Source organism: Notothenia rossii (assembly GCF_949606895.1).
Source record: "Notothenia rossii genome assembly, chromosome: 8".
In the NCBI taxonomy this organism is placed as follows: domain Eukaryota; kingdom Metazoa; phylum Chordata; class Actinopteri; order Perciformes; family Nototheniidae; genus Notothenia; species Notothenia rossii.
In genome coordinates, this window is record NC_136906.1 from 49,544,558 (window position 1) to 49,569,052 (window position 24,495).

Here is a 24,495-nt window from a genome sequence, read left to right on the forward strand (position 1 = left end):
GAAGGAGATGGATGATGGGACCTGATTTCCTCTACAAGTCCGAGGATGAATGGCCTAAATTGGACGTAGATGTTCAGATGATCCCTGGTGCTGACCCTGAGATGAAAAGGGACTTGACTGTGAATGCTGTTGTTAAAGACACAGACAATGCTATGAGCCACCTGATTCATCACTTTTCATCTTGGAAGAGACTGCAAGTAGCTGTTGCTTGGCTTCTTAAGTTCAAGGAGACTCTTGTGTTATTGGGACATAAGAGAAAGGAGCTTTGTGCTTCTGCTGAACTCAGTCAACAACAGGTTAAAAGCCAAATGAAGAGCTTTAAGTCTACACTTAAAGGACAGAGTCTGATACCTCAAGATGTGACCAGAGCAGAGCTGACAATCATCCAGTATGTGCAACATCAACGGTTCAAGGAGGAAATCACCTCGCTGCAGAGTGGTGTGAAAACCATATCCAAAGACAGTCCCCTGTACAGATTGGACCCAGTGATGGAAGGTGAGATCCTCAGAGTTGGCGGTCGGCTTAGCAAGTCCTCGCTGCCAGTTGAATCTAAACGTCCTGCTATTCTGTCCAAAGACCTGCATGTATCCACATTGATTCTGCGCCACATTCATCAGCAGCTAGGTCATGCTGGAAGAAACTACATATTGTCCAGATTAATGCGGAAGTATTGGATTATAAATGCAAACTCTGCTGCCAGAAAAGTCATATCAGATTGTGTAGTTTGCCGACGCCAAAGAGGAAGACTCCTTGAACAAAAAATGTCTGACTTACCTGTCGAGAGAGTGTTGCCTGATGAAGCTCCCTTCACTCATGTTGGCGTTGATTATTTTGGGCCCATTGGAGTTAAAAGAGGCAGGGGTCTTCTCAAAAGATATGGAGTGCTCTTCACATGTATGACCAGCCGCGCTGTACACTTGGAAGTAGCACACACGCTGGATACGGACTCCTGTATAAATTCAGTGAGAAGATTCATCTGCAGACGAGGCCCAGTCTCCACTCTCAGGTCTGACAATGGAACCAACTTTATTGGAGCTAGCCGTGAGCTCAAGGAGAATATGATTGCTCTGAATCATGACAAAATCCAAGGAGCCCTTCTTCAGGACGGCATAGAATTGAGATTCAACACCCCATCAGCTTCACATCAAGGTGGTGTTTGGGAGCGCCTGATTCGCTCAGTGAAGAATGTGCTTAACTCAGTCCTTAAACAGCAAACCTTGGACGATGAAGGACTCCAAACAATGTTTTGTGAAGTTGAGGCAATATTGAATGATAGACCTATCACAAAGGCCTCAGATGATGCGAATGACTTGGAAGCCCTTACTCCGAATCATGTTCTGTTGTTGAAAAACAAACCAGTTATGCCACCAGGACTGTTTGACAGAAATGATTTGTATGTTAGGAGAAGATGGAAGCAGATACAGTACATGGCGCAACTCTTCTGGAAGAGGTGGGTTTCTGAGTACCTGCCATTGATGCAACAGAGACAAAAATGGACAGCACTAAGAAGAAACCTCATACCTGGAGATGTTGTTCTTGTGGCAGACGCTACAGCCCCAAGAGGATCTTGGATGATGGGGAGAGTTTTAGAAGTCAGAGCAGATGTGAATGGCCATGTGCGCTCTGTGCGTCTCCAAACAAAGACCAGTATCCTGGAGAGGCCTGTGACGAAGCTGTGCCTGCTGCTGGAGGCAACACTGTGACCGCATGGACTCTCTATCTTTCTCTTTGCCTCTCTCTCTGTCTCTTTCCATCAATAACACCTTTCCTTCATAGGTTTGCCAGAGAAGACATCAGTGCCTGAGAATGCATGTTTAGTGTGTAGCTCCATGTTTTTTAAGTCTAGTAATTGTGATAAATGCCCAATTAGGGGCCGGAGTGTTAGAGCTACACAGTCTTTTGCATATAGTAATTGTAGTTTGTCATTTAATTTGTTTATTATGATTTTGCTCACATTAGAAGTATATATTTGTGGTAATATTCTGTTAAGTTAATAATAATTTGTTTAGTTAATTTCTTTGCTTTATATGTTAGTCTTTATTTGGGTTAATTTATTTAGTGTGATTTTTGGTTTAGACACCTGGGGGTAGTGGTGAGCACAGGTAAGGGTGTATATAGGCAGGAAGTGGCAGACCACCTGTTTTTGCACCTGGGTAATGAGCACATGGTTTTTTACCAGCACGAGAGAGGATTGTTTGTACAAGGAGAAAGAATTGTTTGTGACCGAGAAAACAATAAAACCAGCCTCAACGACAGAACCCATGCCTGGAAATTGGTTGACTTTCTACACTGCGTACATTACCTGCCCAGGGTGCCAGAAGTGATCCGTTTGAAGGTTTTAACTTATTTTGAGTTTAAGTTTAGGACAAACGGCCACTACATCAAGTAAAAAACCCGCTCATGGATTAAAGAAAGAAGAACTTTCCTTGGAATACGATCCTGCGGACCTGCTATTGGAGTGGGCTTTCCGATGGGAAAGGAACTTGGATTGTTTTAATCATTTTTCATGGAGCATCTGCTGTTGAGAGACAAAGACCTGGTCCAGATCTAAGAAATCTCCACATGGTATGTACACTGTTTTAAAACGCCATATAGGAAGATGGTGAAAATCAGTATTTTATGAAAAGACTCAGTTATAAACTTGGACTGCTTTAATTCGCTGTGCGCTTTGTTGGATTATTGACGCAAGAGACGGCCTTCATTCATGAGAAGATAAAGCCTTGTGTAGGCCCAGCTTGTGACTTATGTGGATGAAAAAGAACTGTTCGTTTTAAACCAAGTTGTTTTCGATAGTGTTGCCACCTTTTGCTCGACTTATTGCCTGATTGCGGGACCGCAGTGTTATCCGCAAGTGTATAAGATGAGTGACGAGTCGGCGGCATCCGTCTATTACCAACGTTCAGGGAGCTCTATGCAAGTCGGTGACGGGGAGGGGCCCTGACCGTCCGTCAACATGTGACGGGTTGGGAGTGAGAACATGTTGCTGTACAACAAATCACCTCTGGCTGGAAGAGAACTCTCTGCTCCATAGTTTCTCTCTTCACTTTACATTTGACATATTCAGTGTAATATTTAATATTCCATCTGTCACATAGTTATGTAAACATAATACCTTGCATATCTTGTTATTGCTCATTTGTAAATTCAACATGTATATGTGATGTGAATGTCCCTGCATGGGCACTGATTAACTGAACTGAAACAGGTGTGTTAATCAGCGGAGGGACTCACAGCTGGGAAACTGACAGCTGAGAGAGAAAAGGCAGTGGAGAACTGTGAATGGAGGTTGGAGGACGCTACATGTGACTCGGCACTCTTTTGGGTGGGAGGGTGTCGTTCGCAGCAGATAGAGCTGCCGACGACGAAGACAGCCAGACAGGAAAGACGTTCGAGTGTCAGGATCGGGAGGCCTGTTTACACCTCCTATAGATAGTCAGGGCCGGGGTTTTAGTGAGTGCGAGCCGCGATCCCTCCTTATGCACGGCGGTGCCCAAGCAACACGGACACCAGCTGTGACTTAGTTCACGTCGTTCGGCGAAGCCCATCCCCGGGGAGTTGGACGGCGTCCCAAGCGTAGACCCCAGGGGAGGGTCTCGCCAACTGGCGAGTTACGTATACTCATTTATATTGTTGTATGTCGGATTTCAGAAGTATTTTACAGTGTATGGAAGGAGAGCAGCAGGGGAGAGGCTACCACGAATTGGAGCTCTCGCCCTAAATGAAGTTCACAGTGGGTTGTCAGCAACGGCTAAAGTTAACTATATCTTGTTGAAAGAAGCGATGGCAAGATGTTTGGACCCGTGTGATAGTGACAACTGGAACAGGGCTACATTCTCTTCACGCCGGAGGTTACATAATGAAACTGTGCGAGAATTTGGCATTGCGCTGCGGCGGTTGGTTGTTAGAGCGTATCCCACGGCAGACCTTAACACACAAGGTCTGTTGGCCAAAGACCATTTTGTTGCACAGGTGGGAGGTGGAGATTTGCGCGTTAGCCTTCGCAGCACCAAGCCTGCTACACTGGATGATGCTATTAATCTTGCAGCCGAACTTGATCTTATCAGAGGCTTAGAGAGTGGTTACACAGCCCCGGATGCTAGAGTGCGCGTGGTTGCGGAGAAATCTGCCAGTGATGAGCGGGTTGATGCACTTTTGGGGGTTGTAGAGGGTTTGCGACAGGAAGTTAAATCACTGAAAGTTTCAGTACAGGCTCTAGTGGACCCAATGCAAGCTGTCCCTGTCAGTGGTGTAGTCTACTTTTTTGTAGTGGGTATACTGTAATAATTGTATTCATCCTGTCTCGAAGCAACACCTCATGAACACCATCACACTTACTAATGCATAGACTAGTCTTGAGACTGGTTATGTGTTATCAACATGTCAATGTATTATAAGCATTTGTATGTGACTTTTAACTGCCAGAGACATTAACAATAAAAAAGAACAAATGATGGAAAAAGCCCACTTATCTTCTAGGGTTGAACAATTAATCGACATTTTTATCAAAATCTCAATATGGCCTACTGCAAACACTGTCTCTGACACAGCTCTCACCAAATTTCCAACTAAATCCTGTCCACCCTTCTCCGTGAGCTCCTGGGCTATTTTGTGTGCTCTGGACGTCTCATGTCGTCTAATCTTGTTTCTCAAAGAGGCCAGAGATGTTGATCTGCTTGAATCTGAGGACTGGATCTTAAAGTGCACCCACTCCTCAGACATAGACACTCGTTGTTCTGTGAGGACACCTGTTGATTTTGTAGCGCTGCAAAGAGCACAACCTGGAAATAAACAAAACCATGACTAATTAGCATAATACAAGTTTTTACCAATAATATCTGCAGAAAAAAGCCAAGATTTACTCAAAAGTATTTAATAAACTGCTTAAAATATTTACATCATGGCTAACAAATGCATGAAAAGCAGATAAAAGGAGAAAAATGTTCCACTTTTTCAATAGCTAATTATTTGACAACTACTGATAACTAACATATAGTAATATAATGGTGCAAATGTTTTAAATGCACTTTTAACATGACCATGAATTAACTCTCATTTGCATAGTCATTGACTTTATGAATTTCTGTTGTTTAGATCAGCTTTCCTTTGCATGTGTGCTGACATTTACCTAACTTGCTGTCCCTCCACTCTAACCAAGGATGCCTGTTCTTACATTCCAGCTACTGTTACGTTAATGATAACCATGCTAATTCCACTTACCGGGTAAATTTGCGGTAGCGCCGGGCTCGTTCTCTGTCACCTTTAGGACAGCCGCCTGACCTGGCTCTTCTTCTGTAGTGGTAATAGGGGAAAACTTCGGAAAACATTAAAATATTTTCGTCTGTTTTCGTTTCATGTTTGCTTCCTGTTTAGCGCTCCGCGAACTTGAATGATGGAAGGATCAAATTCTGATAACGTTAGAGAAACGTGGGGTTTGTCAGAGCCGAACAAAGTGTGTTGCTGTTGCTTAGCAACAGGCCAAAGGCGACGGAAGCCCCAGACGTCCAAAAGTATTAACACAGAAGGGGGCGAAAGCGTGAAAGCGAAGTCACAAAATGATGTTGTTACGTATCATCGCTCATTTTTAAGAGGGCATACGGAAATCACTGGCATTTTCTAGTGGGTATACGGCGTATACCAGCGTATCACGTAGACTACACCACTGGTCCCTGTAATACCAGGGGTAGGCCCCTCCCCTCACCTAGGTCAAACACGTGTTTCTGCACCGAAGCAGGACGTTGAGCGAATGAGAGGATGTGGCTTTCTGTTACTAAAGGAGGGTGTGATTTGGGGAATTATACAGGCAGGGCTACGGCAGCAAATGGTGGGGGCATGCATATTGTGGGGTGCTGGCAGACTATGTGTCAATTTGATTCCCTTGCGCTTGTTGCAGAGTTTTTAGTCTCCGATATTCCGTCAGAAGAGATCCTGCTTGGGTTTGTTTTCTTATCGCAATATGGAGCTGTGGTTGATCTAGGAAAAAAGACTTGCCAGATTATGGGCAAGCAATTTCCCCTGGTTGATCTTAACGCATCATTAAAGCCTCAAGTGGTTATGGTGCAGTCTGAAACCATTGTTCCCCCACGTAGCGAGGCCATCATTTGGGGTCAGGTCCAGATCGGGTGGGGGGATTATGCGGAAGGGATGCTGGAACCCTCCACCTCTCTCCCTCGATACTGTGACATATTGGTAGCCCGAGTGGTTTGCAAAGTTGAACAGGGCCTGCTGCCAGTATGCGTTATCATTGTAAACAATGAAGCGCGAACATTAAAGAAGGGCATGACAGTGGGCGCGCTATTCACCGACATTGAGGTGGGGGATGAAGTGAAGCAGTGCGAAGACGGTGATAGCGGAGACGTACATCAGTCTTGGACAGTAGACATGCTTATGAAACAGTTTGGGGTGGAAGAGAAGGGCTTTTCCCCTGGGGAGCTTAGTGCAATCAGACAGTTACTGCACCACAACACCTCTGTGTTTAGTCGTGGGGAGACTGATTTAGGCAGGACTCCCTTGATCTTGCATGAGATTGACACAGGGGATGCCAAGCCTGTTAAGATGCACCCACGAAGAATTCCCCTCCACTTGCAGCAAGAAGTAACTGAACATTTAAAGCAAATGCTGGACAATGGCATTGTTCGTCCTTCCTGTAGTCCATGGGCAGCACCTGTGGTGCTAGTGAAAAAGAAGCAAGGGGGGCTTCGGTTCTGTGTTGATTATCGGAAACTCAATGATGTTACTAGAAAGGATGCCTACCCCCTTCCCAGAATTGACGATGCCTTGGATAGTCTTAGTCATGCTTGTTGGTTTTCCACACTGGATTTGGTGAGTGGCTATTGGCAGGTGGAAGTAGATCCTAAAGATCGCCACAAGACTGCCTTCATCACACGCCAGGGGCTGTTTGAGTTCAATGTCCTGAGTTTTGGTCTTTGTAATGCACCCAGTACTTTCCAGAGGTTGATGGACTTGATCCTCGCAGACTTGCAGTGGACTACTTGTTTGGTTTACTTGGATGAAATTATTGTGTTTGGCCGGACTTTTCAGGAGCATTTGACCCGCCTGGATGGCGTGCTCCAGAAGCTCCGGCAGGCCAATCTTAAAGTGAAACTATCCAAGTGTAACTTGTTCTCCACGCAGGTCCATTACCTCGGCCATGTCATATCTGCAGGGGGGGTGAGGCCAGACTCTGCTAAGATAGAAGCAGTTAGGGGGTGGCCTGTTCCAAAAACCCAGACAGAGGTTCAGAGTTTTTTGGGGCTAGCCTCTTACTATAGGCGTTTCGTAAAAGGTTTTGCGGACATCGCTCGCCCCTTGCATCAGCTCACAGAGAAAGGGAAGCGTTTCCGATGGAGTGAGGACTGTCAAAGTGCTTTTGACCGACTTAAGGCTAGTCTGATCACGACCCCTGTGTTGGCGTATCCTGACCCCAGTAAACCGTTTACCTTGGATACAGATGCAAGTGATGTTGGAATTGGGGCAGTGTTGTCTCAGGAGGAGGGAGGGCTGGAGCGAGTTATTGCATATGCTAGCAGGGCCCTTACAAAGCAAGAAAGTAAATATGCAACTACCAAAAAGGAGCTGTTGAGCATGGTGATCTTTACAAAGCACTTTAAACACTATTTGTTAGGTAAATAGTTTGTTTTGCGAACCGACCATAATTCTCTGCGTTGGTTGCACAATTTTCAGGGCTTGGAGGGACAGTTGGCTCGCTTGATTGAACAGCTAGCAAATTTTCAATATAAGATCATCCATCGTCCAGGCAAGCTCCACAGTAATGCTGATGCTCTTTCCAGGCTACCAGCTTTTCTAGAACAAATGCCACATTGTGATCAGAATCCCTCCCAGGGAGGCATAAGCATGGTAACCCAATATGTGGGTGCAATACAAGAGACCCCTTCAGCTTCAGCGCCATGTCAGGCAGAAGAGATGGATGAATTGGCTCAGGCCCAGATGGATGACACCGAGTTGCGGCGGATAATTTACTGTAAAAAGCGGGCTGACTGTCGTATGCCAGAAGACCCTGAACTTCAGAGATATTCCCCTGTGTGGAATCAGCTTCAAATGCAGGGTTCTAGACTAGTGAGAATTCCACCTTTATACTCTGATGCTGCGTCACAAGTGCAAGTCGTCCTGCCTCGGTCCATGGTGCCGAAAGTTTTGGAACAGCTGCACAATGTTTCTACTGGAGGTCATTTGGGAGTGCAGAAACTCCAGGGAAAGGTTAAGGACCACTTTTATTGGCCAGGATGGTTTAGAGATGTTACAGTATGGGTCAAGGAATGTGTGGATTGTGCTTCGCGTAAGACTTCAGGAAGGCTACCATGTGCTCCGTTACAGCCATCAGTTATGGCTAGACCATTTGAACGGGTGGCACTTGATATTCTTGGTCCTCTCCCAGAGACGGCTAGTAAAAATAAGTACATTCTGGTTGTTGGTGATTATTTTTCAAAGTGGACAGAGGCTTCCCCACTCCCCAATTAGGAAGCACGCACCATTGCCAAGGTTTTGGCAGAAGCATGGGTTTGTCGCTTTGGTGCCCCACGAAGTATCCACTCAGACCAAGGACGCAACTTTGAGTCCACACTCTTTAAGGAATTATGTGAACTGTTGCATATCCATAAGTCCCGCACATCCCCATATCATCCCCAGTCAGATGGGTTGATTGAGCGTTTTAAATCGTACTCTTTTGTCTATGCTGGCCCTGTTTGTGGAGGATAATCAGTTAAACTGGGACACTCTGTTGCCTTATGTGATGTTGGCTTACCGCAGCAGTGTACATGCTAGTACCTCTTTCACTCCATATCAGGTATTATTTTGACGGGAAATTGTCTTGCCTGTTGACATCATGCTAAATGTGGACAACCAAAAGTCATTTGCTTCAGCGAATGAGTATGTGTCTAAACTGAGGGAGACGTTGTCTACTGTAATAGAGGCAGTAAAGAAGCACCAGGCTAAGGCATCAGAACGACAGAAAACATCCTATGACTTCAGGGCTAATTTCCAATATTATTCTGAGGGGGAATTGGTCTGGCTGCGGAATAAGGCTAAGAAGCATGGGTTGTCTCCGAAATTGCAGAGGAGGTACAAGGGTCCATTTAGAGTGGTGGAGAGGGTGACCGAAGTGCTTTATAGGCTTGTGCCAGTAGAGGGGGGCCCAGAGGGTGTTGTCCATTTCAATCGACTTAAGCCCTTTACCTCTTCTTTAACAGCACCATCACCTCCAGCTTCTGGGTCCAGAGTCAAGGGACAGATGAGTCCCCAAGCGGGGACCAGTCGGCGTCCTCGGGTCCAATTCGGTGCCAGTTGGTTCCACTTTCGCTAGCCCACCCTGGAGGCCCCTGCAGGAGGGAGGACACCACTAACAAGTCGGGAGGACAGGAACCCTGTGCGGGAGGACCGGAATCCTGTTGGGGAGGACCAGAACCCTGTGGTTGAGGACAGGAACCCTGTGGTTGAGGACAGGAACCCTGTGGTGGGGGACAATGGACGAATTGCAGGAGCTTCGCAAGGAAACCTATCCACCGAGGGACCAGCCTCTCTTTCCGGGGGCCTGCCTGGTCCCCCAGTGACTTCAGACGCGGTGGCTGTGTCTGAGTCTCCAAGGGAAGAGTCGGTAGCAGCGTCGACAGGGGGTGGACGTTCGGGCCAACAGCGGAAGCTACCGGTGTGTTCTCGAGATTACGAAATGGCACCGTAGTGACTCGAGGACGAGTCTTTTTGGACAAGAGGGGGGAAAGTGTGATTTGAATGTCCCTGCATGGGCACTGATTAACTGAACTGAAACAGGTGTGTTAGTCAGCGGAGGGACTCACAGCTGGGAAACTGACAGCTGAGAGAGAAAAGGCAGTGGAGAACTTTGAATGGAGGTTGGAGGAGGCTACATGTGACTCGGCACTCTTTTGGGTGGGAGGGTGTCGTTTGCAGCGGATAGAGCTGCCGGCGACGAAGACAGCCAGACAGGAAAGACGTTCGAGTGTCAGGATCGGGAGGCCTGTTTACCTCCTATGGATAGTCAGGGCCGGGGTTTTAGTGAGTGCGAGCCGCGATCCCTCCTTATGCACTGCGGTGCCCAAGCAACACGGATACCAATTGTGACTTAGTTCACGTCGTCCGGCGAAGCCAGTCCCAAGCGTAGACCCCAGGGGAGGGTCTCGCTAACTGGCGAGTTACGTATACTCATTTATATTGTTGTATGTCGGATTTTAGAAGTATTTTACAGTGTATGGAAGGAGAGCAGCAGGGGAGGGGCTACCACGAATTGGTGCCCTCGCCCTAAATTGTTGGTTGTGTCACAGTCCAAACTGTGTCCCTGTTTGTTCCCCTGTGTGTGTGTGTGGAGAGGGTGTGGTGTCCCTTGCAGGCAGCAGCCTGATTGCTCTCACCTGGCCGTCCGACTCAGCTGTCCCTCATCATCTAATCAGGAAACAGCTTATCTACTCCAGTCTCCCAGCAACTCACCGCCAGATTGTTTTCTACACCAGTGGTATTACATCCTCCTGGCTGCCCATTCAGTTATCCTGTCTGCGTGTAAATCCGTACTCTTTGTAACTAGTTTCTCTTGTGTTTCCAGTGCAATCCCTCGGCCATCATCCACCAGAGCTTCCAGCCAACCTGCCTGCTTCTTCCTGCATCCTACCTGCCTGCCTTGTAATCAGTCCAGCCTCTCACTGCCTACCTCCACTCCGGACCTCCATAATCACCAAACCTGCCTGAGTCTCCGAAACAATAAACCATTTAAACATCTTCAGTCATTGCCTGCGCCTGGGTCCTGTTTAAAACATAATCCTAACAGGTTGGGTCATTGCAGTGTGGGTGTGCTGTGTGTGTTCATAATTGCCTCGTTGTGTGCCTCCGGCAGAGGGCGTTTGCATGCCATGTTCTTAGTGTGGTGTGCCGCGTTAAATGCTAGTAAAACTAGCCCTGCTGAAGTGTATTTAAAAGTGGACTCCACAGTCTAGTGGGGGTTTCTGGAGCCTCGTGGACTCGCTTCCTCTTGTTCTCTCCTCTCCTCTTACCAGTGAACTGTTGTGGGTAAAATAAAGATTGTCCTATATTTTGTACAAAGCTGCCTCTGTATTTATTAGAAAGTTCTGACAAAGTGTTTCCTGCCACACCTGAGCGAATCCAATATATATTACATATATGTTCTTCTTTATTTCTTGTCTTTTTATTTGTATTGTATAATGCCATGTGTTTTAATGCTGCTGCAACGCAAATATTTCCCAAATTGGGATCAATAAAGTTCTATCTTATCTTAAACCAACAACCAGAGTTCCGGATGAGGATCATCTCTTTACAAAAATATTCAAGTGCTAACCCATATTGTTACTTCTAAATGAATTTATTTACAAATGCATTATAATGCAGTGTAATGTAAATAACAAAGTAGCAAAGACGTATGCTTAATTTATATTTATTCATCAACCAACCACATCAATAACATTGTTTTTAAAACAATAAAATGGTCCTCTCTGGCAATGGTTTACTTATGTGTTTCACCACAATACAAGTAAAAGGCCACCATAAGGGTGTATGTCTTGACTCTAGAGCATTGGTGTTAGTCTAACATGAAAAGCATGGACAACAGAACATAAAATCAAGTTATGCAAATGGTTATAACATACAGTATTAAGAAATCATACAACACAACCATTTTTTTATGATTTAACTATGTATATGAAACATGTACATTCTATGTGTAAATCAAATATAACAATTTATAACAATGTATTATTTGGTTTTGAGAATAACAATGAGGTGATTCACCAAATAAACTATTTGTTGTTTATCTCAATGTCCCTAATTATACATCCTAAAAGACTGTGAATCGTACATGTTGATTGAAGTACTTCAATCAATCAGGTTAATAGCTGGAGACCAATAAGGAAATATAACTGACAAAGCAATTAAAGCAAGTAACGCAAAAGAAACAAAAATGAACAATTAGAGGAAAGCTGTTATTGGCCTGCGGTATAACAGGTGCAGTCATATAAAGTTAATGACAGGTAAATCCTATAAGAGATCGAAAATAATAATGCATAGGCATCCCGTTCTGGGAAAAAAGGGAAAGACCTCCTGCTCTTGGACAATGATGTGCTCACCAAGTTGTATGGTAACCAGCAAGATATACTTGGAGATTTAGGAATTTACATTCTAGTGTTTCAAAAAGGATCAAAAGTGAAAGGTTCATTGCTCAGGATGCATTCCAGGGACGCTGAGCATTTTCTTCAATACAATTTAAGTTGTGTACAAGTGAAATGTTTGGCCTGATGCCGCATATTCAAGGGTGATCTTCCATTGAGGAGTATGAATACAATCTCTAAATATAAAGTCAGTAAAGTATTTACATTTCTGATAGCACATCAAGTCTTGGCGGATATTCGTGCTTGAGAGCAGCAGCAATCTGGGGAAATACAGAGAAACAAAAAAGAGGGGCAGATCAGAAACCAAATTTGAGGTTTTTGAATACACAATGTATGTTTAGCATTAATGAATACAAAAGTAACAGCAACATGTCTAGGTTGAGGCTAAATCAACAAAGATACTGTACATTAATTCATAAGTAAATTACCTAAATTATGTTTCTTTCTTCATCTTCAATGGTGTCTGGACTGCTTAGGCCACTTTGACTTTCCTCTTCATGTTGAAGGAAACAAGCATCAGGACCTAAAGCAGTCTTGTACTGCTGCAGTACCACCTGCAAGCTCTCCAACGCCTCAGCATTCTTAGGGTGCACCCAAGTCGTCCATTCCCCTTGTCTACATCTGAAAATACACAAAATATTGTTATATGGACATACTATAAAGTAAGATTGCTTCACGAGGCCAGAGCACTTCAATGGAGTATATTCTCTCCCATGTACATATAAAGATGATTGTCAAGGTCAAGGGACCTCATTATGTAAAATGGCCGGGTCGAATGGGCAAAGGCCATTATACTCCATCCAATTTCTGTGACCAAGAATGATTTGGGCTGACTTTTTTTCCTTTAAAACTCATACTTTACAAGGTAGGTTAAGTTTTGCTTTCAACTTACCTTCCTCAGCCACCTTATCTTTTAGAGCAACTGCCATGTTCTGCAACCATGTGCAATGCTGCGCCATCTCCCACAATAGGATGCCTTTCTCCTCTTGCAGTCTCCGTGTAAGCATGACTTGATCAAGTATCTTTTTCTTGGCTGTAAAGTTAGCTAAAATCCAATCACAGTTATGTATATACATGAATCACATTTTCATTATAGCATAACAATATGTTTAAAACTCCAAACATGTACTTTCAAAATAATCAAATGTATACACAATAAGAAAACTTAAGATATACCCTTAAACTAAATGATCGTTATAACACTCTACATGATATGTGCATAACTCAGCAAGGTATACCTTCATATAACAGAACTTCAAATTAATTATTATGAAATATCTGAAAACTGACCCATGCCATAAACTTCCCATGGCCACAGCGCGGACATGATGCTCCCTCCAGAGAGGGAATGCTCCACCGCAGCAACATCTATGCCTCTGGCAGAGTCGTGTACCAGCTGGTTGTACTTCAGTACCTCCTGATTAAGGCGCTTTTTGTCGTCTGCAAGCTTCCTTCGAAGTCGATGGCGGAGCTTGCTGCTGTCTGAAAAAGACATGAAGTAGTGGGATAGGGATATGTGACAAACTATATTTGCAAGTGCAAAAAATATATATAATTCAGTAGGTTGAATCTGCAACCTAAAACATTATATTGTTATACCATTCTGTCGGTAAAGGGATTGCTTCCGCTGCCTCACACTTAGGTAAAGCCCCTCAATGCTTTGCTGCAGTGCTGTTTGAAGGATGTCTTCAGAAGTACCCGATGTTTCTGATGTTCCTGTAGAAATAATATTGGCAGTAAAATGTACTGTTACACAACACGTAACGGTTTTGAGAAACAAAGTTGATGGTACGACTATGGAAACTGGCACATATCAGAGATAAACATGGACACATAGTTGGCTTGCTATTGCTTGAAGATTATGTCCCTGTCTACTGAAATCCAGTGAGGGTCCCATTACATGGCATGAAAAATCAGCCTTATTGCCTTAAAATTGGCTGCTCTTTAGGATCAAATCTGTAAATTCAAACAGTCATGGACAATGATATGTAGCTTGTGTTATCTCGTCGTGCTTACCAGATCCCCATTCCTTCATGTCGGAAATCCACGTCGACACCATGTCATCTGAGACACAATGTAGCTCCGTCTTGAGTTCCTCAAGACTTGCAGTCTCTTCCAGGAGCCTCTTACTAGTCTGATAAACAGTAGACGATGGACATTTATCAAGATTAAAACTTGCTATGATTAACAACAAGCCATCTGCAAATGAAAAAGGACACAACAACACCTTTAATAGGAGGCTCACCTTCACATATCTTGTGGAAAGTGCCTGATGAAGGGAGTCACCTTTTTTCCTGTTCCATCCCATTGCATGCACTGTGAGCATGTCCAGTCGTGCTTTTGAAAGCAATAATGAGGTTATGATGTGTCATCTAAGAAAATATGCAATAATAGGGCAAAACCTTCCACTCACCTGCTTTGGACATGTATTTTGTTGTCAGGGCACAACGGGACAGGTAGCTGTTGACCTGCTCCACCTCTTCCCCAGCGGTCATCCCTGCTCCCTCCTGGTTCTTCCCACTCCATATAATCTGATGGTAAAAGGTTGCTGGAATTGTTGTGCAAAGAGGCTACATACTACTATACTAAACAGTATAGCTTAGATATTTACTACTTCAGTATTATAAATATAAACAATATAAATGTACGTGATACAAAAATATTTCACATACCTCGCATTTGGTAGCATGGGCTCGAGCATGCATTACACTGAGGAATAGCTTCATGGTGGTCAGCTCCTGGAGAGCAGGAAGGACACTTGCAGCTTTCTCCATGTACGGCCAGTACTTGCAAGCCACATCCATGGCGAAGAACTTGGCTTTGGCTGGCATGAGTTCCTTTTGAAGATACAGGGGGTAGGCGAATATCTCCCCCCTGTAAATATTTAAGGCCTTCAAAAGAAACCCATGGCGACATACAGCCACCTCCATCCCTTCTTCATCCAGCTTCGAAGCCCTCCTTGACGTCTCCCTCGCTGCTGCCCACTGGGAGTCCCCACGTGTGCCTCTTCCCTGGGTCTAAGACACACATTACATCATGACAAATCAGTTAAAAGCAATGGAATCACGATCTACACCATTTGTTCTAATTATCTGATTTTGGAGTAGATGGTAAGGAGAAGTAGCTGAATTTGAAGAAAGTCAGGGTCGGATATACATGGCTATTTTTGTGATATACCTATAAGGTAAAATGACGAATAAAAATTTGCATTTTTCAGTGATCTCTGTATTTTGTCGACAAATGCAGCCACCGCGCTGTCTTCTGCTACAAAGAGCCCATTAAAAAAGGCGCTGCCATCAGAACTGAGGAAAAAAAGATTAGCAAATATATCCATGAAATATAAACGGTAATCAAAAAAGTTAAATAACAACATTGTAAAAACAGCACCTTCCACTTCGCCGAAAGCGATACAGCTTCCTGTTTCCATCGGCAGAAACAGCCAACATCTCCGGCGTGCAGGCAGGGCAGATGAAAGGAGCACCACAGCAGAGTTGGTCTTCCTCATACGAGGCATAGGAGAACTCCAAAAAGCTACGCTGCAGTGCATCTCCGTTGACAGGTCCAGACTGGAAGATAATTACATATATTGCTGTGATTTTGTCTATTTACGGAAATGTTATAATGTATAATATGGTAAAGAATATTTACACTCATTCTTCCTCCACACTTTGTGCGATGCTCCAGCAGCTTTGCAAAGGCCTGTCTGGAGAATCCCGGAGAGATGACCTTGAGCTCTTCAAAGGAGCTCAGGAGGTCCAAGGTATAAAGTGTGGAAATACTGACCGAAGCTGGCCAGTATTCACTCTTAAGGAGGACTTTCAAGTCGGGGGTCCACTGCTGCTGGCAAGTTTGACAGACATATAGTGGCAGATGCAAGTCATAACGCCCTTGGAACAAGTAAATAAACATAATTAAGACACATTTTACAAAAGTTCCATCTACAAATAGTCAAAGATGAACAGATATTACATTAAGGTTTTACTCCAAGTGGAAGCACAATGCCTCAGCCCACAACAGTAAACATATAACAACAATTCAATAGAAATCCAAATATATATATATATATATATATATATATATTTGTTTACCATTGATGTTAATTAAAATCACTGGTTTGCCTGGTACCACAGTGAAGTTTGTGCCTTTACAGGAGCAGTTGGGTGCCTTCACAGTTGGCAATATGCAAGCTGTCAAAAAAAAAAGAAAAGCACTAATTACCATTATATGCTGGCCGAAGAGACATGTGAACATCAAAATACAAGTATGAGAGAGCATACCTTGGTCATGGGTGTCATATCCACCTTCCACTCTAACAACACACGTTGTTGGACTAATTGGTTTAAAAAAACATTCATTAAACTGTCCCTGTTGTGGAGTGGCTTCTTGTGATGAAGTACATCAGTCTCCACAGAACCACTCCTCGGGGAGACACTCTCTACACCTTGGGAGGAAATACAAAATTATTCTAATATCCTAGAATTACTTTCATTTTCATGTGGGTTTTCTCTAGGTATCCAGTTTTCTAACATCCCAAAAGTCATGCATGTTAGCTGAAATAGCAGGGCACTGAGCATTAATACTGAAAAATTACAATTAGGTTAAGTAATTTAAATAAAGGTAAATGTTATCTCACCTAATAACAGCCGGCTCGTGGCAGAGGCCACACAGGGGATGACCAACAGCCTCTTTTTCTAGAAGGCATTGTAGGTGGTGTGGTTTCGCTTCTTTCCAGCGCTCTGAGGCTTTCTGCTGCCGAAAAGACCAGGATGAGGCAGAGCTTTTTTGAGGCTCAGGAGGAGGACATGAGGAAAGAATGTCAGAGAGTCTCTCCATATTATTTGCTGTGAACAGAATGGGAAACTTTAACTGTAAATGACTATATTTAAGATGAACACTAAAAATCAAGGATCATTTCTTTGCTCAGTATGGAACTGGCCAATATCTTTACTGAATTACATTCCTCGTTCGAGTCCTGAACTGTCAGTTGTGTATAAGGTTATTTTCTCTCACTAACACAATTTATTTAAAAATTGATTTTAGTTTTAAACTTAAAGCCATTTTTGTGATTTACCAGATTCGCAGAACCTCCACACTGGAAGACTGGAAGCCCTCAGTCGGGGGGGATGTGACTGTAAAACATCACACAGAGGGTTAACAACAGATAACTGATGTTCAATCAGGAGAGACGTGATGTATGGAATACATGTTTATTATCGGGTCACATTATATAAATGAACATAAAGATGACAGTTTATAACAAGTGAATGAAATGGTGTTTGGCGATTAGGCCCAGGTTTTGTAGGATGTCATTCGGGAAGGGAAGAACCGTTTCCGATGAACCCCCCTGGGTTCTAGACACTGGTGGTGGTGACAAGTGGTTAGGTCCGGTTGGAAGGGAGAAGGTTGAGCTTGGCCCTGAGTTGGAAGCAGGAGGCGAAGGGGTGGAGGAGGGTTGCGCGTTGACACCTGGAAGACAGCTGATGGAAAAGGGGAGAGCATATATAGAGGGATTAACAGGTGCGATGATTAGGCTTGTGAATGGAGGGAAGTGATATGTTAGCTGAGTAGTGGCGCTCCCTATCCTTTAGTGAAGGGAGCGAGTATTGCCATGACGCGCAATACGAAGTGATAGGTCTTCCTGCCTGAACTTGCGCTGAGCTTCATATTTGTATTATCTACCTATCGTTTAAAAGCTTGTGATAGTAAATAAAGCATAGTTCTTATGACACCACAGTGGGAATGTCTCCGACTGTAGTGTCACTATGCGTTTATATATTGGAAGTATTATAGACCCTCAACAAGCAATTACTGTGTTTTAATTCGATTTTCCAACCATTTACAGATGGAGCACTGAATTTCGGACTCCAGCTTACAACTTCCTGCCTACCACCAGCCAAAGACCAGTATAGAGGAATGTTAAGCCCTCCCACTATTTTCCAAGAGGGCGTTGCCAGATTTTCAATTTCAGGTTTTAACCAGGAGATGGCGCTTCATTCACAAATACAGAAAGACAAGTTTCATGGACTTTCAGTTGTGTTTTGAAGAGCACATCAATATTTTAGATCAACTAAAGTATATCTAATCTTGTAATTCAATAATATATAGTCTTTATATATTAAATAATCATAATTATAATGTAAATGTTTACATTACACTTCTTTATTTGTTATGCTCATACTTTAACCTTTACAATCGTTTGCTTTAATATGCAGCATATTTTTGTGTTTGCTTCCTCCTGCTCCCTTTCGGACACATACTGTATGATTTATTATTATTATTAATATGAAGATATTATTAAGATAAGATAAGATGTTACTTTATTGATTGAACATTTTAGTTTAGAATGTGCTGTCCCACGGTAATTCAGAAGGCTCACAGGTCACATTCCGACCATTATTTAAAACAATAGGTGCTTTCACACCTTCTACAGTTTGATTTGTATAGAGGGAGCTCTGTCAGTTTTCGAATTACCCATTTGCTTTCGGGGAGCCCTATTTTTCAGAGCACATCCTGCTACTAAATATGTCACACGCACGCTCTGTTGACTGGCGCAGCAGCGCGGATGCGATCAATTGCTATAAAAACACTCTTCTACTAATACAGACGCCGTCATTATGCCGGCGGATGTGGCCGTTGTTGAAGCCTCTTCAGGCTCCGCATCGGCAGGCCTCTCCCTCGGTTTGGAGCTGTCAAACTCGACCCTAATACCGCTTACAGCCGGCCAACTAAAAGTTGTTTTCCGTTCACGTTGTCATTTTTAGACTCCTTCGCTTCTTTGCTTGTGAATCCAAAAGCTGTGACGCTTGGCTGTTTTTGTTTTGCCATATTTTTTTATTACACAGCCAGAGTTAAAAAAATATCAATATGAACATTTCGAATACCGCGCCGGCATCACCGCCATAATCATAGCAACGTAAGTAAGAATGCAGCGCCGCCACATACAGATGGCAACACCCAGACATATTCACAAATATAAAACAAATATTCAGAAACTGTAATGAACAATAACTATTATTTATTTCAAGAACTGTTATTTACAGAAACTCAACATTTCTAATCTGTGTGACACAAATATGCACGACTGTTTTGGGCTCCCCCTATTTATCTCAAAGTCAGCCTTCAGGGGAGCTCCCTCCCTCTTCGGGGGAGCCAAGCTCCTCCTAGCTCCCCCCCATTTCGAACAGTGTCTGTGGCTGAATGGCCAGCGATTAGGTGCGGCGCATTTGTCATAGGTGATCAGAGCTAACTGCCTGCCGTCAGATTTCATTTAAAAAACAGATCTGATTTTAAGACTATTTCTGCGCTCATAAAGAATGATAAGAATAAGAATAATGCGTATTGAACTGGTTTCATTAATTAGTGAGTTTATTTAATACTAGAACCGCCAATCGGGTCAATTTGTGTGATGTGTTGTTGTGTGTGTGCAATGTAACTTTTTTTCAATAAAATATTAAAGTCTCCCATTCCCTGACTTTTCCTGAAAGTGTGTTATGTAGCACCCTATGTTGTTAAAAATTGCATTCTAATAGCGGGATTTGACGGGTTTAGGTAGGCCTATACAAAAACCTCTGGCGGTTCTAGTGTTAAGGTAATTAGGTACAGTAGAAGCCCTTTTTTTATCAGTAACGAATATAGCAGTTGAACATAAAATTCAACTAACTGAGGGTCACTTTCAATGACAGTGTTGTGTCTAACTGTAAGCTTGTCAATCAGAGTAACATACCGTTAATTTAGCTGCTGGAGAAGAAAGATCAAGGGGGGAGGGGGGGAGAGAGCTGTGGTTGATGGGCCATTAGTTGTGTAAATACACAGCTGAGAGCTGCCGTTTCATTCAGACTGTTTAAAAAACTGTAACAACGGACTATTTTTCTTAGCGGATGCATGTCAATTTAAATCAATACATACAACTATTTTTTAAATCAATACATACAACTATTTTTTAAATCAATAAAAAAAATTCTAAATCCATAAAAGCATTTCAATTAATATTGGGAGTCATGTTGTTACTTTGTTGAGAATTTGGCCGTGTAATAAGCGGGATAATTTGCAGCGACTTGTTCCTTATGGGGAAAATAACACCCGTCATGTGTGTGTAGTAGAGGTGTGTGTGGTTAAAACACTTTCATGAAGTGAAGGAATTTCCTTCTATAAAACAGCTGTGGGCAGCAGTGAGTGTCACGGACATGAATTCATAGATCAAGGCAGACTGGTGCACACACTCTCCTGTCCTGCCAGGCGACACGCCCGTTCTAAGCCGTGTCCCTCACTCCTCACATCCCAAGCATCCCCACAAGTGTATTATGTTGTTATATCGTTTCAGATGTTATGTTTCAGTTGTGCTCTGTCTATGTTCAGTGATGCAAACTTGTCACCTTTTGGCGAAATTCGCCGTTTTGAATCCAAAATAAGTCGTTTGTGTGATTCATGTAGATCTGCAATACAAATATTTTTGGGGTATGGGGGGGGCTGGGACCCGGAGTAATCTGCGGCCGTGAGCTGTTATGTGCCATCATGACACGCATGGTGTTCTTTTTTTATATATTATAATGAAGTACGAGCTGTGTGCACGAGTCTTCCTGCCTGTCGGCTCTGCTCATGGATGTATAATAAGGCTCTGCTGCTCCGAGATGATGGTCTAGCTTCAGCAGCTACATTACCTACGGGTGCGTTCGTTAATATTAACTGTGCGTCCGGAGTCACTGTGGCACAGACTGGACCGCTGGTGAACAGCTGTTAGAACGGGCCGTTCAGGTGTTCAGAGCAGAGCTCCCTGTCGGAGCGGCAGAGCGTGATGTGAACTGAAAAGTTTTTCTGTGGCAATATTATTTAAGGAATCGTTGAGCTAGCTAGCTAGCATACATTGTCACTATCTGCTAACGTTAGCTTTAGGTTTCTATTTCTAATAGTTTTTTTCATAGGCTATAAACAGAGGTGGTATAAGTATATATATTGTACTTGAGTAAAAGTAGAAGTACTCAGATCTTGTACTTGAGTAAAAGTAATAGTCCCAGAGTGTAGGAATACTCTGTTACAGTAAAAGTCCTGCATTCAAAATGTTCCTCAAGTAAAAGTAGAAAGGTATTATCATCAAAATATAGTGAAAGTAGCGACAGTAAAAGTAGTCATTGTGCAGATTGGTCCATTTCAGAATAATAGATATGATATGTTTTATAATGATTGATCATGAAAGTGTTCTCAAAGCTGCTAAAGGTGCAGCTAGTTTGAATGACTTTGTATACTGCAGGGTAGCTTGTGGATTTACTCCAGGTGGAACTAAAGTCTGATAACACTTGATTATATTTCACTTAATTAATCCAGATCTGTGAATTAACTAAAGGTATTAAATACATGTAGTGGAGTCAAAGTACACCATGTACCTCTGAACTGTAGTGGAGTAGAAGAACAAAGTAGCAAAACATTGAAATACTTAAATAAAGTACAAATATCTCAAAATTGTGCCCAAGTATAGTACTTGTTGAGTTTATGAACTTAGTTACTTTACACCATGTGGCTATAAAGATAAAAAGACTTAAGCCTTGCACAGAGGCCTGAAAATACATTTTCTCAGCTCAACAGTGCTGCCAAAATTATAAACTGACTGCTCCACAATTTAAAATACATGCTTTTTTATATTTCTATTAGATGTGACTCTTTGGCGTTTCTGTTATTATTAACACTGCTGCTTTAGTTGTTCTGACTGCTAAAATCCTCTGTCATTCCGTGGGGTGGGGGAGCCGGGGGCTCGGATCCTTGTCACCTTTTTCATACCTGATGAATTAAGGTGACTGAGGCTTTTTAACATACAGGGATGTATGTTAAAAAGCCTCAGTCACCTTGATTCATGTAATAAAAACATCTCAGGTCAGTAACACTCAAAGCTAAATGTGCAATACCATGTTCAGCTATGTTACTATTTATAATGTTATTGTTGTTACATCAGAAGATGTACATATTGAAATGATTTCTTAACTTACAGTAGGCTATTTTTTACAATGTGTGTTGGAAGGATTTATTCAATGACAATGAATATTGTCATTGTTGAAGGCTTTTAGAGAAGGGTGAACTATAAGCCTGAATTACATAACATTTTATACCTAAAAACATAAAAGCCACAATAAATAAGTCACAATTATTGTAGTTATTTTTACCTCCCGTATTGCTTTCAACCCAGCAGCTTTTATGGTGTTGTTACGTCACTAACTGTAAGCTTGTCACATACAGTCTATGGTCACTCAGAGTAACCTACTGTTAATTTAGCTGCTGGAGAAGAAAGATCAGGGGGGGAGGGGGGGAGAGAGCTGTGGTTGATGGGCCATTAGTTGTGTAAATACACAGCTGAGAGCTGCCGTTTCATTCAGACTGTTTAAAAAACTGTAACAACGGACTATTTTTCTTAGCGGATGCATGTGAATTTAAATCAATACATACAACTATTTTTTAAATCAATAAAAACATTTTCTAAATCCATAAAAGCATTTCAATTAATATTGGGAGTCATGTCGTTACTTTGTTGAGAATGTGGCCATGTAATAAGCGGGATAATTTGCAGCGACTTGTTCTTTATGGGGAAAATAACACCCTTCATCCAGATGAGGATCCCTCCGCTACACTTTGGGATCCTGATCGACCGACGAAACTCCATTAAAATATACATATTTTTGGTGAATTACTGAGTTTAGGCACGTTAATAACGTTTTTATGAAGTTGAATACAGTATATTCATATGTGTCAGTGATTTCATGTCAATTCGGCGAACATAAACATAAATGATCGTGGTGAGGATGATGATTAAATTAGGATTAAAAATCGAGAGCCGGGCTGCATTTCCTCCCGTTCGTTTTTTTCGAATAACAAAATTATTTTGTTGAAAAACAACATGTTGATGTTTTGTAAATGATTACATGTCTCTTATTTAGCACAGAGTATGATATCCGTGACATATGGATCTTAACAAAGTTCCGCTGTACATCCAGCGTACTGTATCTGACTTTATAATCACGGCCCTCGCGTTTCAAACTGTCCGAAATGAATCGCTCCATCTGTACTTAGTAAATTCATCAAAATGTAAAATAATTGGGATTTCAACCTGTAGCTGAGTCTTGGCAGAGCCCTCCACGCCTCCCTCTCGGCTTGCCACGTCCTACACAGCCCCTTTTAGGGGACTGTAAAGTGTCTCCTACAGAGCGTGCCCGTTTCCTCTCCTCAGCTGATTTCTTTGACCAAGTAACGACTCATGTAAGGTTGATGTTGCTGATAAACTGATACCATATGACAGTGGACAAATAAAAGTAAATTCATTCACTTGAAGAACATTTTTGCTTCAAGTTTTTCCTACCATATACAACTAATGAAGTAAAACAAGTTGAATACGCTTTATTTAGTAAGCCTCTGCCCCCCATGTTGTAATGATGAACCGTTTTGCAAAGGCCCTATACATTGATCATTAATCCAGTTACTCTTGGCCTGTTCAGCATTTTTTGGATAACAGATAGTGCCAAATTCAAGTGGGAAATGAATGAGGTCATATGGGTTAAAACACCAACCTTAACTTCAGCTAGCATGTGTTCATGCTTCAGCTCAAGAGCCATGCGTTTCCCTTCTTTGGATGTGGGATTATTGGGGTCTGGGTTGTGTTTTGTTGCCATTGCAACACAGCCAGCCAGCCAGCCAGCCAGCCAGCCAGCCAGCCAGCCAGCCAACCAGCCAGCCAGCCAGCCAGCCAGCCAGCCAGCCAGCCAGCCAGCCAGCCAGCCAGCCAGCCAGCCAGCCAGCCAGCCAGCCAGCCAGCCAGCCAGCCAGCCAGACAGCCAGACAGACACAACAGATATGCAACAGCTGCTGTATGAGAAACAGAGATAGAGAGACAGATTCTAAGATTGAGATGGATAGATGAAGAAATAGATAATGAATGATAGAAAAAGATAGAGACAATAACTATAAGAAAGGTAGGTAGATAGACAGAGAGATAGGTTGAGTTTGGCTCTTAAAAGTGCCGTTGGTTTTATGATGGTGTAGATCAGTGTATGGGTTTGTGGTGTGGGTACGGGAGCTGCAGGAGAGAACAGAAAAAGTGAATTATGTAGTGAAACTAGCTTTTTTAAATGCAAATTGTGACGGTTTGACTACTTTAGACAGACTGAGTTCATTTACGTGTTTCCTGTTTCATACGCGTAACAAGCACATGGACGTGGACTATGCCCCTCCCCCCCAAACATATATTAAAATGTCGGTCAGCGTTAGTACTGTCATGTGTAAAACAAAAGCGATTAAGATAAAGTATAACTCACACTTTAACACCGACGTATGTAGCCGTAATTAAGACAAATATTTTTCACACACCACTTATGAGCTGATATAA

At 42.8% G+C, this 24,495-nt stretch overlaps 1 protein-coding gene and 1 long non-coding RNA gene across 4 annotated transcripts; one reads left to right on the forward strand and one right to left on the reverse strand.

Annotated features, from left to right (window-relative positions):
- Positions 1-1,129: 1,129 nt before the first annotated feature.
- On the forward strand, positions 1,130-10,997 carry LOC307016077. Its single transcript, XR_013801752.1, has 3 exons — positions 1,130-2,565; positions 9,204-10,477; positions 10,565-10,997. It is a non-coding gene; the product is annotated as an uncharacterized lncRNA (long non-coding RNA).
- Positions 10,998-11,391: 394 nt separating this feature from the next.
- Positions 11,392-17,760, reverse strand: LOC307017211 (uncharacterized protein). Of its 3 annotated transcripts, none has more exons than XM_079646762.1 (16): positions 17,209-17,760; positions 16,771-16,978; positions 16,415-16,467; positions 16,226-16,324; positions 15,786-16,024; positions 15,525-15,703; positions 15,346-15,439; positions 14,810-15,154; positions 14,551-14,668; positions 14,383-14,453; positions 14,154-14,271; positions 13,737-13,853; positions 13,428-13,619; positions 13,030-13,182; positions 12,566-12,758; positions 11,392-12,397 (listed from the first exon to the last, which is right to left on the reverse strand). In XM_079646762.1, exons 2-15 carry the CDS (start codon positions 16,968-16,970, stop codon positions 12,661-12,663), a joined length of 2,076 nt encoding a protein of 691 aa, XP_079502888.1. In that variant the 5' UTR covers positions 16,971-16,978; positions 17,209-17,760; the 3' UTR covers positions 11,392-12,397; positions 12,566-12,660. The 3 variants fall into 3 exon arrangements, with proteins under 3 accessions (XP_079502888.1, XP_079502887.1, XP_079502886.1); XM_079646761.1 differs by having other exon boundaries at positions 14,383-14,474; positions 15,346-15,427; positions 17,209-17,745; XM_079646760.1 differs by having other exon boundaries at positions 14,383-14,474; positions 17,209-17,743.
- Positions 17,761-24,495: the final 6,735 nt, after the last annotated feature.

Excerpts from the sequence above, each read along its gene's own strand:
- LOC307017211 (XM_079646760.1), bottom strand. The coding sequence starts at position 16,970 with ATGGAGAGACTCTCTGACATTCTTTCCTCATGTCCTCCTCCTGAGCCT. Across the intron at positions 16,325-16,414 it reads ATATGACACCCATGACCAAG|CTTGCATATTGCCAACTGTG; the intron begins GTATGCTCTCTC and ends TTTTTTTGACAG. Across the intron at positions 14,272-14,382 it reads TTTCCACAAGATATGTGAAG|ACTAGTAAGAGGCTCCTGGA; the intron begins GTGAGCCTCCTA and ends ACTGTTTATCAG.